The sequence below is a fragment of the Chiloscyllium plagiosum genome, unplaced genomic scaffold (genome assembly GCF_037043375.1).
Source record: "Chiloscyllium plagiosum isolate Xiang-an unplaced genomic scaffold, Cpla_swu_hap1 HiC_scaffold_5, whole genome shotgun sequence".
NCBI lineage: Eukaryota > Metazoa > Chordata > Chondrichthyes > Orectolobiformes > Hemiscylliidae > Chiloscyllium > Chiloscyllium plagiosum.
Genome location: NW_028270143.1, coordinates 71,287,443 through 71,307,134, shown reverse-complemented (window position 1 = coordinate 71,307,134; position 19,692 = coordinate 71,287,443). Strand labels below are relative to the sequence as shown.

The following is a 19,692-nucleotide window of genomic DNA, read 5'->3' as shown; positions in this document are numbered from 1 at the left end:
ATACAGATTATAGGGTGAAAAGAAAACTAGACAGAGGCATGCAAGTTACATTGCACAGGGCTAGGCAAGATCAACATGAGCAAGATCAGCACTATTTGAATTTAGAGAGACCATTTGTCAGTCTAATAACAGCAGGAAAGAAGCTGTTCCTGAATCTGCTGGTGCGTGTGTTCAGGCATCTGTATCTTCTGCCTGATGGAAGAGGTTGTAGGAGAGTATTACCAGGGTGGGAGGGGCCTTTGATGATGTGGCAGTCTTTCCACAGCAACAGGCTGTGTAAATGGAGGGCTGGTAAATGCACCTGTGTACATGTTCATCAGCTTCGATTTGTACACTGCTCCTGATCTAAGTCTTCTGAAGCAACCTCATCTATGCCCTTGCCTATGAGGCAGCTGCCACATCCTCCCTGCATGGCCTGGCTGCAGCCCCACTTGTGCCCAGTAATTCATTATGTGCTGATCCCAATCTATGCTATGCTTCAAAGTACACACAATGACAGCTGATAGCTGTGAGTGCCAGATTGAATGATGATGTTTCTTCAAGAAGCTTTTGCTCCTGCTGATGTCTTTGCAGATGAAACTGCAGTTCAAGGAGAATTTTTTGGGTTTTCAACAACAGCAATACCAAATTGGAAAACTTAGTAAGTCAAGAGGAGAAGTAAGGGGTCTAGAGACACACTTCTCCAATTCTTCAAGATAAATAGTAGGATATGAGAACCCACCTAAGAGATGAACATGCTGGTACATCTCACAAAATCCTCGCAGCTGATGGTATCTGTTGTGGTCCATTCAATCCATCTGAAATGGCAGATTCACTGCCACCAATCCGTCTTGTTAGTGTTACTGTTAGCTTGTATATTAGTACCATACAGTGACTCCTCTTACCAATAGTCCTTTCTATCCTAATAGGTGGAGCTTATCTCATGCTGCAGTTAACTCTTTCAGGTACTGCTGTCCTATATAATATTTCTGCTCAAGTTTTTATTTTCTAATTATTTTCTACTTACTAACTTCTTTATGCAGTTGTTTCAAATAAGTAGACTTATCACCACCTCATCTTCCTAAAAGCCTCTGAGTTTATAAATAGCTGACAACTTGGTTTGATTGGAAACCTGCTGCTTGAGGATGAGGCATTCAGATGCAGTTTGTTACTGTACTGTAACTTGCTGCATCTTTGATTTACTGAATGCCCTTTGAGGGGTGTTCTCTGGCATCAATGTCACTGGCAAAGGTTTGCTTCTCTTGGAGGATCTAAGTTTTCTCAAATTTTCTCAGAGAAGGTAATTATATTCCTAAACCAAGCAAACTTCTCCTTTTGACATTGTAACAAGGCAGACTTGATATGATTACTTTATTCTTAATCATATTATTCTGGATAACATCATCATTTAATCAGGTTCAGTCACAGACAGTAACGCTGAATGTGCTGTTTTGGTGAGCTTTTCTAAACAGCTGATCTGACTACATTATGAGTCTACTATTAACTCAAGATTGTTGTGATGTCCAGGATGTCTGATGATCAGATTTTAAAGATACATCTGTAGCTGGAAGACAAATTAACAATTTCTCAAAATATGTAAAATCGGTAATATCTCCTAACCTGTCAATTGTGAAGAGTTGTCACACCCCAATGTAATTAAACTCAAGTGGTGAATATTTTCTTTTGCATTTTGTGAAAATTCTTTTGAAACCTATGAAGTATTCTAGTTGAGTAGAGTTATGTTGATCACTTTTTTTTTAGCTGATTGAGATTGTTCAACATCCTGTAGAATTTTAAGAGCAAAGTATACTTTTCTGCTCAGAAGTGAGAAATGTTGGTTTTTGATGGTGTATAACTACTCCACATAAAATTGGTGTCTGTATTTCTTGAGGACTCTCAGCATGACCTTAATCTTAAGCAGTGTGCTGCCTGTATCATGGCAGAAGGTTATAGTTTCATTCTCCTTCACTGATTTCAGATACTACTCATACCAGTGTCAACTTTGGTATTAGTTAGATTGTTATGAACCTGTAGGATCTCTGTCATATCTAGTTCAAATGAGTCATCTATTACCCAAGGAATAGTTGAGTTGCATCTTTCAAAGGTGGTTCATCATCATAGAAGGATATGTAATCAAAAGAAGGTATGTTTAGTCGTCTGAAACTTCTTCCCAATGTGCTTGCTGTAAGGTGTTAACCTCTTTGTGCAAGTAAGCATTAGTAATTCAGTGGTCCAAGGGTTTTTTTTAACATTTTTGCACATTGTTTGGAAATGCTTACTGACTAAGTATAGCGCTTAGGCTTTTCTTTAGCTTCTCAATCTAGAACTTTTCCTTAAATGTAAGAATTTCACATTCCAGTCATAGATCGTACTGACTACAAGTGTCTAATATTGATGGTTTTATCCTGGGTTTATGATTGGTGTTTTTCCCCTAGTAGCTGTGGTAAGACTCCATCAACTACACAAGACTTTTGGCTGTTTTGGGCTTCTACAGATTGAATTGGTACAGTTATCCAGTCTTTTGAACTGCTGACTGCTGCGTTACCAGAAGCTGATGGGTTTTGAGAGCTTTCATATCGCTGGATGTTTAAAGTTACATGATTTTCAGAATACCACATCTTTTCTTTTTCTTCTCGTGTATTACTATGATTTTTAGTGGAAACAAAGATTTCTTCAAAAGCTCACCACTGCTAGAATTTTTTTATGGGACAGTGGGTCCACCTTCTGCTACTATGTTGTTGTTCAACATCCTATTAATAGTAGTTAATAGTAGACTGAGTTAATAGTAGACTCATAATGTAACATACATCATGCGTACAATGGTGCTGATTTTGTAATATATACTGTTATAGTAGCAGAAGGTGGGCGGCACGGTGGCACAGTGGTTAGCACTGCTGCCTCGCAGCGCCTGAGACCCGGGTTCAATATCCGCCTCAGGCGACTGACTGTGTGGAGTTTGCACGTTCTCCCCGTGTCTGCGTGGGTTTCCTCCGGGTGCTCCGGTTTCCTCCCACAGTCCAAAAGATGTGCAGGGTCAGGTGAATTGGCCATGCTAAATTGCCCGTAGTGTTAGGTAAGGGGTAAATGTAGGGGTATGGGTGGGTTTCGCTTCGGCGGGTCGGTGTGGACTTGTTGGGCCGAAGGGCCTGTTTCCACACTGTAATGTAATCTAATCTAATCTAATCTAAAAAAAAATCTAATCTAATCTAATCTAAAATCTAATCTAATCTAAAAAAAAATAGAATATAGAACAGTACATCACAGGAACAAGCCCATCGGCCCACCATGTCTATGCCAACTATGATGCCATTCTAAACTCATCCTATCAGTCTGCACATGGTGAATATCCTACTATTCCCTACGTATTCATGTGCCTGTTCAAATGCCCATTAAACTTTGCTAATATGTCTGCTCCTACCACCTCCCTTGGCAATGCATTCCAGATACCTACCACCCTCTGTGAAATAAATGTTCCTCACACCTCTCACCTTAAAACAATAGCCCTGGTATTTGACATTTGACTCTGATTATTCACTCTATACATGCCTCTCATAATTTTAAATATTTAAATCAGATCACCTGTCAGCCTCTGACACTCAAGCAAAAACATTCCAAGTTTGTCCAACATTTCCTAATAGCTGATACACTCCAATCCAGGTAAGATCCTGGTACACCTCTTTTGCACCCTCTCCAAAGCCTCCACATTCTTCCTATTGTGTGGGAACCAAAACTGTACACAATGCTCCAAATCTGGTCTAACTAAAGTTTTACACAACTTCAATATGATTCACAAACGTTTATACACAATGCCCTGACCGATGAAGTCAAACTTGCCTTACCACCTTATCCACTTGTGTTGCCATTTTAAGGAAGTTATGGTCTTGCACCACAAGATCCCTCTGTATATTAATGCCCCTAAGGGTCTGCCATTTACTCTATACTGTCCCCTTGCATTTGGTCTCCAAAAATGTATCACCTCACATTTGTCCATTTCTCCACCCAATTTTCCAACTCATCTATATCCTGCTTTATCCTTTGTTAAACTTCTGCTATTCACAATTTTTATGTCATCTGCAAACCTACTAATTCAATGAACTACATTTTCATATAAGTCATTTATATATACTACAAACAATTGAGGTCCCTTATGGAACACCACTGGTCAGAGATCTCCAGCCTGAAAAACATCCCCCTCCCCCCATAACTTTTCTGTGTCTTCAATGACCAAGCCAATGACCAATTTGCAAACTTACTGTCGATCTCATGCGACTTAATCTACTGGACCGGCCTACTATGAGGAACCTTGTCAAATGCTGTGATCTTGTTCATCAAATCTGTCTGAAAGATCTTGGGTAAATTCATTGTCACTAATCATTCTGATTGCTATGAGTCTAAATTATTGATACTGCATGGGGAAGGATGTCCACAGAGTCTTTGGCAGAATTTGGACTTGGTCTCAATGACAAAATGGGTTTATTACATTGTGCTTAGTAGTTAGTTGCAGCAAATCTGAGTTACATGATAATCTCTTGTGAGACATCAGGCTATATGTTAGATTAACTACACATCACTATTAGTTGTTACTTAAAAATCACTGGCTAACACCTACCAGAGTATATCCTTTATATCCTGATGAGCCAAACTGATCTTCAATGGTAGTCAACCCTTTCAGGTACTAACAACAAATGCAATCCTGAATATTCTCAGTTACTGCTGGATATAATGGTCCTAATTGATGGAACACAGATTAGTGAATTACAGTGAGAGTCTATATTCCTTTTTTATGATGTTCCAATTCAGCTGAACGCAGATAGCTAGAAATTGGCTAACTTAGAGACAAGTTAGAGAGTTGGAATACGAGGTGGGGGGGGGGGGGGGGGGGGTGCATTTTCAGGATGGCACCCTGCAACTATTGGAGTGCCATTAGTATTGACAAAATATATTAGTGACTTGGATGAGGGAAGTGAAGGTATTGTCATTAAAATTGCAGATGATGCAAAAATAGATCAGAAGGCAAGTGGTGGGGATGGGAGAAGGAGTCCACAGAGAGGTATAGACAGGTGAAGTGATTGCTCAAAAACATGGCAGATGGATAAAATGAGGGAAAATGGAAGATTATACACCTTGACAGGAAGAATAGAAGAATATTATTCAAATGGAAAAAGATTACAGAAAGCTGCATCACAGAGGGATTTGGGGATCCTCATGCCTAAATCATAAATGATCAGCATGTAAATTCAGCAGGCAGTCAAAAAGTTGCTCTTTATTTTCGAGGGAATGCAGTATAAAGAAAAATGAGATCTTGCCAAGACTATGCAATACACTAATCAGCTCATACTTAGAATTTTGAGAATAGTTTGGTCCCTTAATGTAAGAAAAGATGTACAAGTATTGGAGGCAGCCCCAAGAAGGCTCACTAGGCTGTTTCTGGGTATGGAGGGATTTTCTTGTGAGGAGAGGTTGAGTAAGTTGAGCTTAATAGTTCTTGGAGTTTTGAAGAATGAGAGGTGACTTTACTAAAACATATAAGATTCTGAGGGAGCTTGACATGGTAGATGCACAGTTGTGGAAAGATTGTTTCCCCTTATGAGAGAGTGGAAGCCAGAGGGCATAATCTGCGAGTAATTTGGTTGTTCTGTTTAGATAAAGATGAGAAGGGTAGTGAATCTGTTGAATTCTTTATCACAGAGGTTGGATCATTAAATATATTGAAAGCCAAGATAGATAGAATTTTAATCAGTGCAGGAATTAGGTTATGGGGAAAAAGGCATGATCATATTGAATGGTAGAGCAGACTTACTGAACAAAATAGTTTACTTCTCCTCCTATGTCTTATGGTCTTATTCCACTGTGTCGGGAAACACATTTGTCGTAATCTCTAATCTTGCCTGATGCTTCTTTTGTTTTTAGTGTCCTCTGGTTCTGTAGTCAAAGTCAACTGGATAGTTCAACAAAAGGTTCAGTGCTGACAAAATTCTCTTTTCTGAATGCTATCAATGAAACATTTCACAATTCCTCTGGATGGAGCATCCCAGAGCAACTGAGATCAACTGAGATACTTACTTGGTATTTTCAAAGCAAAGGCAACTTCTGCAAAGATGTAGCATAAAGTACATTGTAATGTTTGATTTACATTGACATGCCTGGAAAGCCCTCATTCCATTTATAGCACTCTCAAAATGACGGTTCTCCAAGAGAAACAGGGCTGTAATTTTGTATTTATTTTGATCTCTTAAGAAAGGCACACCACAATTTTCAAAATCTGGATTGCAATAAATCCAACAATACTGTGCAAAGGATCTGGAATTTATTGAACACTTTTGCAGTACTGCATACAATCCTGGTCGCTCTGCCAATGGAAATATGTTATTAAACTGGAAAGGATGTAAAAAAGATTTACACTGAGACTAGAAGATTTTGGTTATAAAGAGAGGCTGTATGGATTGGGACTTTTTTCCCTGGAGGAGACGGAGGGATGACCTTACAGTAGTTTATAAAATCAGAGGGCAGAGACAAGGTGAATAGCCAACGTCTTTTCGCCAGGGTAGGGGAGTTCAAAACTAGAGGGCATAGGTTTAAGGTGAGAGAGGGAGTGATTTAAAAGGGCTCTCGGGGCAACTTGTTCACATAGATGGTGGTACATATAACGAACAAGCTGCCGGAGGAAGTGGTAGAGGCTGATACAATTACAAAAGACATTTGAACAGGTTCATGGATAAGAAAGGTTTAGAATGATATGGAAGAAATGCAGAAATATGGGATTAGTTTAGTTTAGGAAACCTAGTTGGCATGGACAAGTTGGGCTGAAGGGCCTGTTTGGTGCTAAATGACTCCAAGTCTCTACAACACCTTATACATTTTACACAAATTTTGAAAACTCTTAATGAAACTGGTCCTTGAATTTGTTTTGTTCTCCTCTGTGATGGTTAGGTCCAGCTTGTACACCTCCTTTATGGAAGATACAAAGGCTTCTCCCAAGCTGAGCTGACAACTGTGCATTTTACTCGAATGTTAAGGGATTCCTGCTTAAACAGTTATCCTTCCAAATTTGCCATAACTATTTGAATGCAGCATGGCAAAACACCTTAGGAATGTTTTATTTCTGGGGTCAACGTCTTGCCATCTGAGGATTTAATGCAACATGGGAGGAAATCAAATCCTCTAAAACAATATAAGTATTTTTTCTTTCATGTTAGTGCTGCAGCTGTTATTCCAGTACTGGTCCTTACACCCAGCTTTACAGCCACATGGATCCCAAACACCTCAACAATTTCACTTTAACCTACAATCTTTCCCTTCTTCACCAGTGATTCTACCACATCATGCTGTCATGGCTCTCTACGTCAATTTTAGTGAAACAGCTGTTGATTGACCATCTCTAGTATTTTTATCACTCCTAAATAATGGCCCATTGTCCTTTCACTTTGTTGTGCACGGACTGTTTGTTGTAGTGCATAGTCTGTTCTAGATTCTGCTGTGACATTCTGCTGGATATGCTACAGCTGTACACAGCTGAGCTGGAACATTGTGAATGCTGGTAATGTGTTAATAGTAATTGTTTCCCAATGTTGATATATTTCACTCTTCCTCCTCTATGAATACAGCAACTCATTATTTAATCCCAAAAGCTTCTTTCCTCATTTCAGCTTCTGTCTTGCCATTTCTTCTTCATTTGAATTACAGTTGTGAGAGCCTTATTAATAAAAGGGGCCAAACATATTAAAGTCTCAACTAGAACTAAAGGAAGGAGGAATTCTGGAAATGACAATCATTAGAGAAGTGGCATTGAGTGTCCTGGTGGACTTCATCCTGGAATCTTAAAAGGAAGTGGCTAGCGACATAATTGAATCATTCATTTAATTTTCCAAAACTCCCTTGATTCAGGGATGGTCCCATTAGATTGGAGGATAGGAAATGTAACACTTTTATTCAAAAGGGAGGAAACCAGAAAGCAGGAGTGTACAGGCCAATTCCACCAGTGACATTACCTTCACGCCACCCTCTCCCACTAAGTGCAAAACGTAAGAACTGGATGGCTTACAATTGCCAGTGTTTGTATATGACACTGAGAGAGTTTGGGAGTGAGCATTAGTCTTAAGGTGGGGATTACAATAACCAAAGCAGAATAGTATTAGGATAATGTTCAGGGAAGGGTCAAATACATATATTGGGATTTGGCAAGTGGAAATTGGAGATTGAGAACTCAAGTCAGGTGGATTCACACTCAGCAACCACCATCTCTCTCTCTCTGACACTATCTTTCTGCTCAGTGAGCTGGCATCTGGGCTGAGTACAAATCATTGCACAAACCTTTAGCAGAGGGGAGAGGGAAATCTGAATCATCTCAATTTTACCTTTACTGACACAGTAATGTTCCTTTTCTTGCAAATTTACTTTTTAAATAAAATGCTCGAATTTGGTTATGGCAGAATCCTGCTTTATAACCTTGTTGGAAATTATCCTGAGGGTGATTGACTGAACTCAAAATACCTAAGCACAATTCCAATAATTTTGATCCTGGAAGGTTACAATAATTATGGATCATTTTTATAATACAGCTTAATCAGACATGTCTGGGAAGCATCAAGCTTATTAGCAAACAAAAATAAAGCATAAAAAGATATAACTGAGAATATCCTGAGAACTAATGTTTCTTTCTTTCAAAGCTGTTTACTCTGGTCTTGTTCAGCATTTTTTCAATGGTCTGGGTTAGATTAAGATTAAGTTTCTGACTACATTTGTTTTTGCTTTGTATTCTGGAATTGCTATGGTTATTAAATATGTTGCAGGTTAGAACAGTGGGGCAATAGCAGAAATTGATGTTTTACAATCCCACAAATACTGAAGGTACATTACAGAACCATGAGAAATTGAACAGGAGAATGCTGAAAGGGTTCCAACAAACATGGAGATCATAGAGTGCTTTTTTTAAAAAATATTTTTAATGTTCAATAATATATTAGTGCTGGGTTTTGGGAAAATACTCTTTCTTCAATTTATGTTTTTCTCTGTGATTGGTGATATATATTTTTATAATAAAATCCAAAACATCAGAATATTACCTGCCTTTTTTTAAATTCATACTTGGGATGTTGTCACCTCTGGCAAGATCAGCATTTATTGCTCATCCCTTATTGTCCAGAGGATAGTAAAGGCTCAACCAGATTGTTGTGGGTCTGAAGTCATATGTAGGCGTGTCCAAGTAAGGACATCAGATACCCTTCTCTAAAGACTTGAATGAATCAGATAGGTTTTTATGACAATTAACAATGGTTATGTGGCTATCACTGGACTAGCGTTTTATTGAATTTGCATTTCAGCCTCTACCCATGGTGGAATTCAAACCCATGTTGTAGAATCATAGTGATCTACAACACAGAAAAAGGCCCTATGGTCAATCAATTCTGTACCTATCAAAAACAACCACTTCACTATTCTAATCCCATTTTCCAGCAACTGGCCTGTCGTCTTGTATGTCTTAGCATCATAAATGCAAATCTGAATACTTCTCAAATGTGATGAGAGTTTCTGCTTCTAACAGGTAATGAATTCCAGATTCCCATCAGTGAAATAATCTTTACTCATATTCCCACAAAACCTTCTGCCCCCTAACTTGAATCTAAACCCCCATCCCACTCCAGTCACTGGTGTTTCCAACAATGGGAAAAGTTTTTCTCATTTACTCTATCTATGCCCCTCGTAAGTTGAAAATTCTCAGTGAAGTCGTCCCTCAGTCTCCTCTATTCCACAAAAAAACAAGTCTATTCAATTTCTCTTCAGAACTAAAACTCTGCAGCAACATCCTGGTAAATCTCCTCTACAACCTCACCAGTTCAATCACATCCTTCCATAATGTGGACTCACCAGGATGATGCCTGGACTGGATGGAATAGGTTTGCAGCAAAAAAAATACATAAGGCAGCTGTTTGCAAGTACAGGAAATATTTGCATGTTAATCTTTCGAATTACAGCCATGAATGAGATCGCATTCATAACTACAAGCACTTGTAATGGATGATCGTAAATTGGGTTGCCTTACACATAAACAGATTATTTCAGGAGGGGAAAGAAAAACAAGTAAATTGAGGAAATAAAAATGGCATTCAAACCTGTTTTGATAAACATGTTGATTTGTGGTATAAGTATTCTGTGGAGCTAATAACGCCAAACAAAAGCACAAAATTCTGCCACAGCAGAAACACTTTGGAAATATCACAAAGTTATTTTTTTGGCAAAAGTCATGCACAGTAACATTGTGGTGGAAATTGTAGCTTTATAGCTTTAATTTACAGGAGGAAATACCCTGAAGCTATAATCACAAGTTGAAAATCCGTGAAGTGTCTTAAAATTTTACAATTATTTTGAATATGTCTGAATTTCAATGGTCTCTTAATGTCAGTAGAAATACAATAAGCAACACTACTGTACTTACATCACTTTCATGACCCTCTCTGAGGTTATAAGTGAGATTATGATGAATGTCCTCCTTGAATTTATGAGAATATTCTGGGTAGAGCTCCAGCACCTCATAGAGACCTTTCAGATTAATACATTGCAGGTCGCAGTAGGTTAGAGCTTTAACGTCTGAGTTGGTTTTGATAACTTGGTCTTTATTTGCAAGATTTGCACCAATTAGATCACCTTTACCTGGAAGACAATAAACAATACAGATCTGCAAAACATTTTACAAAAACTGGAGAACTGAGTTCAAACACAGTGCATTAATATGAAACATTAAGGCTGATTTTCCTGGGTATTGTGGAAATTAGGGCACTGCAACAAAAAATCTAAAAAATAATACTGCATCTGCTGATGGTAGCTGCACCTGGATTTCACCTTGGATGTGGTTTCCAACGTTTGAGAGTTATATGGATTACCAAGGTTTCCTATCGGTTGCTATGATGATAGCCTAGAGTTTCAAAGCAACGTCGTGGACTTTTAAGCTTTATTTTGTGATCTAGGAGGGACCTCTGGAGGTGAGGCTGATTAAGCAATCTTTTTAAGTATTAAAAGGTATTATCTTTCTTTTTGTTTAGAATGCTCAATCATTGGTTTTAGTTTAGAAAAAGCCCAGGGATTGAAAAAAACTTTTGGGCATTACGAAGAAGATCTGGCTGGGGTCAGATCTCTTGGAGAAAGGAATTAATTTCGAACAGTTAGGAAATGTAACCCCCGTATAATGGTATTAGTATGAAAATTCCATATCAGAAGTGTTTGGTTAGAACCTTGAAGAGATTATTTGAAGTTCCAGAAGTTTAAGCTCAGTTGTGTGAAAAATCAAGGAAGAGGCCACAAAGCTCTCAGGACTGGGAATGAGAAGAAACAGTTAAGTCAAACATCTAGTTATGATCGAAGAGGGAACTCTCTCTGGTGTTTGAGTGATGATGTTGGAATAGATTGGACTGTATTTTGCCATGTGTTTTGAAAATTTTCAAATTGCATTATATGTAAATAGTTTGGTTTGTTCTATTTTATATTAATTTTTTGTTTAATAAACTTGTTTTATTGCTAAAGCCAAACCTGCAGCATTATGTGCCTATGTTTCAGTGAAAGACCACCATATTAAATAAAAGAAGATACCTATCAAGCCAAATTTCAGTCTGGAATCTTGTCCAGTAGTAAGACCATAAGACCATAAGACAGAGGAGCTGAAGCAAGGCCATTCGGCCCATCGAGTCCACTCGCAATTCAATCATGGCTGATGGGCATTTCAACTCCACTTACCCGCATTCTCCCCGTGGCCCTTAATTCCTTGCGACATCAAGAATTTATCAATTTCTGCCTTGAAGACATTTAGCTTCCCAGCCTCCACTGCACTCTGTGGCAATAAATTCCACAGGCCCACCATTCTCTGGCTGAAGAAATGTCTCCACATTTCTATTCTGAATTTACCCCCTCTAATTCTAAGGCTGTGTCCACGGGTCCTAGTCTCCTCGCCTAACGGAAACAATTTCCTCGCGTCCACCCTCTCCAAGCCATGTATTATCTTGTAAGTTTCTATTAGATCTCCCCTTAATCTTCTAAACTCCAATGAATACAATCCCAGGATCCTCAGCCGTTCCTCATATGTTAGACCTACCATTCCAGGGATCATCTGTGTGAATCTCCGCTGGACACGCTCCAGTGCAAGTATGTCTTTCCTGAGGTGTGGGGACCAAAACTGGACACAGTACTCCAAATGGGGCCTAACCAGAGCTTTATAAAGTCTCAGTAGCACAACAGTGCTTTTATATTCCAACCCTCTTGAGATAATTGATAACATTGCATTCGCTTTCTTAATCACGGACTCAACCTGCATGTTTACCTTTAGAGAATCCTCAACTAGCACTCCCAGATCCCTCTGTACTTTGGCTTTATAAATTTTCTCACCATTTAGAAAGTAATCCATGCTTCTATTCTTTTTTCCAAAGTGCAAGACCTTGCATTTGCTCATATTGAATTCCATCAGCCATTTCCTGGACCACTCCTCCAAACTGTCTAGATCCTTCTTCAGCCTCCCCACTTCCTCAGTACTACCTGCCTGTCCACCTAACTTTGTATCATCAGCAAACTTCGCTAGAATGCCCCCAGTGCCTTCATCCAGATCATTAATATATAATGTGAACAGCTGTGGCCCCAACACTGAACCCTGCGGGACACCGCTTGTCACCGGCTGCCATTCCGAAAAAGAACCTTTTATCCCAACTCTCTGCCTTCTGCCAGACAGCCAATCCTCAATCCATACCAGTAGCTCACCTCGAACACCATGGGCCCTCACCTTGCTCAGCAGCCTCCCGTGTGGCACCTTATCAAAGGCCTTTTGGAAGTCTAGGTAGACCACATCCACTGGGTTTCCCCGGTCTAACCTACTTGTCACCTCTTCAAAGAACTCCAACAGGTTTGTCAGGCACGACCTCCCCTTACTAAATCCATGTTGACTTGTTCTAATCTGACCCTGATCTTCCAAGAATTTAGAAACCTCATCCTTAATGATGGATTCTAGAATTTTACCAACAACCGAGGTTAGGCTAATTGGCCTATAATTTTCCATCTTTTGCCTTGATCCTTTCTTGAACAAGGGGGTTACAACAGCGATCTTCCAATCATCCGGGACTTTCCCTGACTCCAGTGACTTTTGAAAGATCTCAACCAACGCCTCCGCTATTTCCTCAGCCACCTCCCTCAGAACTCTAGGATGTAGCCCATCGGGGCCAGGAAATTTATCAATTTTAAGACCTTTTAGCTTTTCTAGCACTTTCTCTTTTGTAATGGCAACCATACTCAACTCAGCCCCCTGACTCCCTTTAATTGTTGGGATATTACTCATGTCTTCCACTGTGAAGACTAACGCAAAGTACTTATTAAGTTCTCCTGCTATTTCCTTATCTTCCATCACTAGGCTTCCAGCATCAGTTTGAAGTGGCCCAATGTCTACTCTTGCCTGTCGTTTGTTTCTTATGTATTGAAAGAAACTTTTATTATCAATTCTAATATTACTGGCTAGCCTACCTTCATATTTGATCCTCTCCTTCCTTATTTCTCTCTTTGTTATCCTCTGTTTGTTTTTGTAGCCTTCCCAATCTTCTGATTTCTCAGTGCTCTTGGCCACTTTATAGGCTTTCTCTTTTTCTTTGATAGATTTCCTGACATCCCGGATAATCTTTCTCTTCTTGGGGATGAACCTCTGTACAGTGTCCTCAATTTTACCACAAACCCTTGCCATTTTTGCTCTACTGTCTTCCCTGCTATGCTCTGCTTCCAGTCTATTTTCGTCAGTTCCTCTCTCATGCCCTCATAATTACCTTTATTTAACTGTAACACCATTACATCCGATTTTGCCTTCTCTCTTTCAAACTGCAGACTGAACTCTACCATATTATGATCACTGCTTCCTAAGTGTTCCCTTACTTTAAGATTTTTTATAAAGTCTGGTTCATTACATAGCACTAGGTCCAGAATAGCCTGCTCCCTTATGGGCTCCATGACAAGCTGTTCTAAAAAGCCATCCTGTAAGCATTCCATGAATTCCCTTTCTTTGGATCCACTGGCAACATTATTTACCCAGTCTACCTGCATATTGTAGTCTCCCATGATCACTGTGACCTTGCCTTTCTGACATTGGATGTGAGAAATTGTGCCCTACTTCAATACTTAGTTCCCATCTTACTACTCTGCTGTTGCCTCTGGTAAACCTCCAAATAAGTTTACTGTGCAGAAAAAGCAGTCACTGTTGGCATAGGAAGCATTATAAGTGGAAAGAATTGGGTTCACAAACATGATAAATGACCATGCAATAAATGTGCTGGCTGCAGAATGTGAAAATTGAAATTCCTTTTGCTGTGGCAGGGATTTGTACCTTCATGCAAATAAGAAATAATATGGATAGATTCAGTGTCATTTCTTCTTGGGTGATATTATTGCAAAGGAAGATCAGAAGAAAAGCTTGAACCGAGAAATCATCCTGGATACCATAATGGGAATGTTTCCAGGATGAATGTTCTGCTATGAGTATCAGCCAGATTGCTTCATGGTTTTCCTGCTGCTTTCACTTCCACTCCTCTGAAATTCTATGCCTCCACATCCCACTTCTTTCTTGACCAACCAAACAGGTGCCCCAATCAATGGCAAGGTAGTGAAGTGAATACGTTGCATTTAGATATTTCCCCAGAGATACCTTAATAATAATCCAGGGATCAGAACCTATGCTTCACAACTCCAATGGTTTCCACCTTAATCATTCTATTGGAAAGAAGAGATTCATTACATCATCGCACTGCATCAAGAGATAGAGCTTGCAATAGCACTGCAAAACTATAACAACAGAATGGAAAAACAGTTCCTTCAACCTAACCTTCAATTCTTGACCTTCTGTGTACAAGGTGGAATAATGAGCTGTCTGGAGGTGAGGGAGTTGCATGAGCTACCAGCTATTTGCAACTACTTACTGACATTTTAACTTTTACGACACAAAAGCTGCATACTCGTGGATTAGTGTGCTTTTAATTCAAATAAGAGGACTTCTTTTTTAAGAGGAGCCAGGCATTTGTAGTATCCTGTACCTTGGATAAGCAAATAAGTGAGTTGAAGCTAAGTGTATATGCCCGTTCCTGTCTGATTTCCTTGAAAAACACATATTAATTTCCCAAGACAAAGGATTCCTGATCCATTTGCTGTATTAAGCGCTGCCAAGTGACTTATATAAGATATAACTCGGTGGCTCCCTGAGATTCTTTAGTATCACAGAAATTGAATGTTGCAGTAGTCTTCACTGTCACAGGCAATGCAGTAAAGGCTCAAATCATGTTTTCAGGTTCGCTTTCTGCAGATAGTACAACATTCTTTACAGAAGAACATAAGAGCCAGGAGCAAGAGTAGGCAATTCAGGCCCTTGAACCTGCTCTGCCATTGGATACAATCATGGCTGATCTCACCTATGCTTCAACCTCACTTTTCTGCCCACTCTCCATAATCCTTCAACTCATTACTAATTAAGAATCTGTCTATCTCCTTAAATCTCCCAGCATTCATTGTACTCTAGAGTAATGAATTCCATAGATTCATGACCCTTGGAGAGAAGTAATTTCTCATCATCTCTGTTTTAAATCTACTTGCCCTTATCCTAAACTTATGACCTCTCATTCTAGATTGCTCTTCTGAGGAAACATCTTTTCTGCATCTACTTTGCCAAACCCCTTTGACATTTAATATAACTCAATTGGATCTCCTCTCATTCTCTAATCCCCAGACAGGAGGGGCTTAAACTACCCAATCTCTCTTCAGAAGGCAAACCCCTTGTCTCTGGAATCAATCTAGTGAACCTCCTCTGAACTGTCTCCAATACAACTATATCCCTCCTCAAGAAAGAGGACCAAAATTCTATGCAATACTCTAAATGTGGTTTGACCAGGGCCAGAAATGTTCATCAGGATTATAATACTTCTGACTTGGTGCTCTCCTCGTTTTGTTGTGGATTTACATTGTTTGAAATCACGTTAGGTTTCTTTTCCTGCTTCAGAGATCTTCAGAGAACTACAGAGATCCTGGAGAGATGCCACGATAAGCAGCTTTGATACTTCTCCTTAATGAGACCAAAACTAGAACAGCAGTCATTAAATTTTTCATGTATTCCTTCATGCATGCCTCAGAATTCTTACTGACTCAGGAATCCTAGTTCCCAAAACTCTGTTTTCTGCTGAATGACATTTTGTGCAGCAGTAGCATCTCTCTCTCTCTCTCTTGTGAGAACATGACCCCAGATTTTAGCCTAGGTTTAACCAAAGGATCTAGAGGTCTGTACTGACAATAACACCTTAGCCCTGGTCATGATGAAACTGGAGAAACAATAAAACGGCTCAAATTCACACATACAACAACACTGATGGGCAAATACAGCTGATTCTGTCCAAAATAAACAGACAATTCGATTATCAGCATTCCTTAATCAATATGATTGTCCATTCAGCAAATTCCATGTCACTGGTCACAGGTTCTGTGGGTCCTTACATGACTGATGAACCTGAACCAAGAGCCACATCTTCAACCACACACTTGACAAGTGTTTTGACCTGGAGATTGTTGGCATTTCTTTCTCTGATTCCTTTTCCATACTTTTGTTTTTGCTGATGGGGGTTCCTTTAAAACTGTGACCCTTCATGCAGGAGTTTCCTCAAGTTAGTTTCTTCTGAAAAGGGTCTCCAAAGCATTAACATCTATTTTGCATTTCTTGAGGGAAGCTTTGAGGGATTCTTTGAAATGCTTCCTTTGTCCATCTCTCATTTGAGTATTTTCCTTGAACTGGGCATTGATTTGCTTTGGCAGCTGGAACTCAGACATCCTAAGCATGAGGCCAGTCCAGTGGAATTGGTTTCAGATGGTCATGGCCTCGGCACTGGTACTGTTAGCTGCTTCAAGGACACTGACATTTGTTCAGCTGTCCTCCCAGCTGATGTGGTAAATCCACCCCAAACAGTATTGATAGTACTTTTCAAGGTTGCATCGATACATCGTCCACATTTTACAACGATAGAGAAGAGTCAGAAGAAAGACTGCCTTATACATAAGAATCTTAGTGTTAGTTCAGACATACATTGAAGACTCACATCCTTAGGCTTCTGAATGCTGTAGTTCCCAGATTGGATGTAATGTTGAATCTCTACATCAATGTCAACCTTAGATAAGAGGTAGTTCTCCAGGTAAGGGAAAATTACCCATTTTTGCGAGGATTTCTCCATTGATTTTAATGAAGGATTGGACTGGAATTTGACCTGGGACACTTTGATAAAGGATTTGCATTTTCTGGATGTTGAGACTGAGGCATTAATGAGGTTTAAAGATTCTCTACTGAGAGAGAAGAGATGACATTGTTATCTTGGCGGAGGTCGGTACTGCAGATGCTGGAGATAAGAGTCGAGGTTAGAGTGGTGCTGGAAAAGCACAGCAGGTCAGACAGCATCTGAGGAGCAGGAAAATTGATGTTTCAGGCAAAAGCCCTTCATGGAATAAGCCCTTCATTATTCCTGATGAAGGGCTTTTGCCCGAAATGTCGATTTTCCTGCTCCTCGGATGCTGCCTGACCTGCTGTGCTTTTCAAGCTGACTCTAATCTTGACAATGTCATCTGCATACCAAAGTTTGACAAGTGGGATCGGTGCTGTTTTCTGTCCATCCTGTAGACAATGTCCACCCCACTGGGAAGCTTATTCTTGACAAGATGAAGAATGGTGGTGATGAAGATGGAGAAAGGGGTGGGGGCAGTGCCACATCTCTGCTTGAACCTGTCTTAACTTGAAAGGATTCAGTCATAATAACATCAGAGAGAACTGTTGATGACATCTTAATGTAGAGGAGACAGAGGGTGTTTATAAATTTCATTGGAGAGCCATAGCATTTTCTGATTGACTGAGTTAAAAGCATTGGTCAGATTAATAAAGGCCACATAGAATTGTTGTTGTTATTTCTGACATTTCTCTGCACCGGAGCATACAACACATTATAATTGGAACTTTGAAACTGATATTATACCAAATGAATAATATTATCAGGTTTTTAACCATATATTAGCAACTGGCTATTTTAAATATGCATGTTTTAAATAATGGAGAATGTGCTTCTAATTCATAGATGACTCTACTCAATGAGACATTGGCAAAAGTGACGACTGCAGATGCTGAAAACCAGAGTTTAGATCAGAGTGGTGCTGGAAAAGCACAGCAGGTCAGGCAGCATCCGAGGAGCAGGAAAATTGACGTTTCAGGCACAAGCCCTTCATCAGGAATAGAAGGGCTTTTGCCCAAAACATTTTCCTGCTCCTCGGATGCTGCCTGACCTGCTGTGCTTTTCTGGCACCTCAATGAGGCACAGCATTAATATTCCAAATAATATCTATGATGGGGTTTCTGCACCTATTAGAATTAGGGGCAGGCCATTTAAAACTGAGATTTGAAGGAATGTCTTCACTCAAAGGAGGGTGAATCCTTGTTATTCATGGAGATTGAGTCATTCAGTATTTTTGTGACTGAGATTGATAGATTTCTGAATATTGGGAACATATTACAGGAAAATGGTGTTGAAGGAGATCACAGCTGAAAATGTGTTGCTGGAAAAGCGCAGCAGGTCAGGCAGCATCCAAAGAGCAGGAGAATCGACGTTTCGGGCATGAGCCCTTCTTCAGGAAGGAGATCAGCCAAGTGACAAGAGATCTATTTGCACACCTTAACATTCTCAGTATTATATCATCGTGCCTCATTGATATGTAATCTCCCATTATCCCAGCATTGGATAGAAACAGGACAATAACAACTTCTGACATGAAAGGCAGAGCGGTACCCTGTCAACTCCAGCTCCTGTAGACCCTCATTAGTCACTGGGACATTCCATGGGTAGTGACTGCATATATACCCCCTTTCCACCAACCATTCAGCAGGATCGTCAATTCCTTGTCAGCAGGGCAAGGTGCCTATTATCCTCTGTCCAATAATATCTAAGCAAATGCTACAAACCACATAGGGTTTTGACTGGCAGCACTTGACTAGCTTGGTGGCTGGGCTTTAAAGATGATGCAGATTCCAGGAAGCCCCAGTAGTGGCTCGTACTTTAGCCTGTGGTGAGTGGGAGGACACAATTAGAAGGGGTTTGGTGCATAATTAATGCAAGATTGGAAAGATAGTGTGAGAAAACCCATTAGGACTCACAGAAAGAAGTCCTCCATGATAGTTGCCAAAAGCTGAACCAATTTCTGCTCAGATTTTGTTTTTATGCTTTAACTGGTACACACCAATATTTTACTTGAATCAACCCAGACATCACATATTTTTAAAAACATTCATTCTTGTGATATGAATGGCTTGAGTAATTTATTGGAGAGTCGAAGTTTCAGGCATAAGCCCTTCATCACAGTCCTGATGAAGGACTTTCGTCCGAAAAGTCAATGCTCCTGCTCCTCGGATGCTGCCTGACCTGCTGTGTTTTTCCAGTGCCAGATGTTTCGACTTTGATCTCCAGCATCTGCAGTCCTTACTTTCTCCTAATAATTTATTGCTCAAACCTAGTTGTCCTGACAAGGAGATGGCAGATCACCATTCTGAAAATGTTTTGGCAGAATCATCACAGAATCCAAACAGTACAAAAGGAGATCATTCAGCCCACTGAGTCCACACCAACCCTCTGAGCGGCATCCTACCCACCCCCAGCCTCTTACTCTATCCCTGTAACCTCGGCTAACCCATCTAGACTGCAC

At 39.9% G+C, this 19,692-nt stretch overlaps 1 protein-coding gene across 1 annotated transcript in view; it reads right to left on the bottom strand.

Annotated features, from left to right (window-relative positions):
- kcnh8 (potassium voltage-gated channel, subfamily H (eag-related), member 8) overlaps positions 1 to 19,692 on the bottom strand; it is a 452,253-nt gene that overhangs the window by 48,004 nt on the left and 384,557 nt on the right. The window contains exon 11 of the mRNA XM_043690211.2: positions 10,412 to 10,626. Coding sequence (XP_043546146.2) covers positions 10,412 to 10,626 — 215 coding nt within the window. The remainder of the gene's footprint in view (positions 1 to 10,411; positions 10,627 to 19,692) is intronic.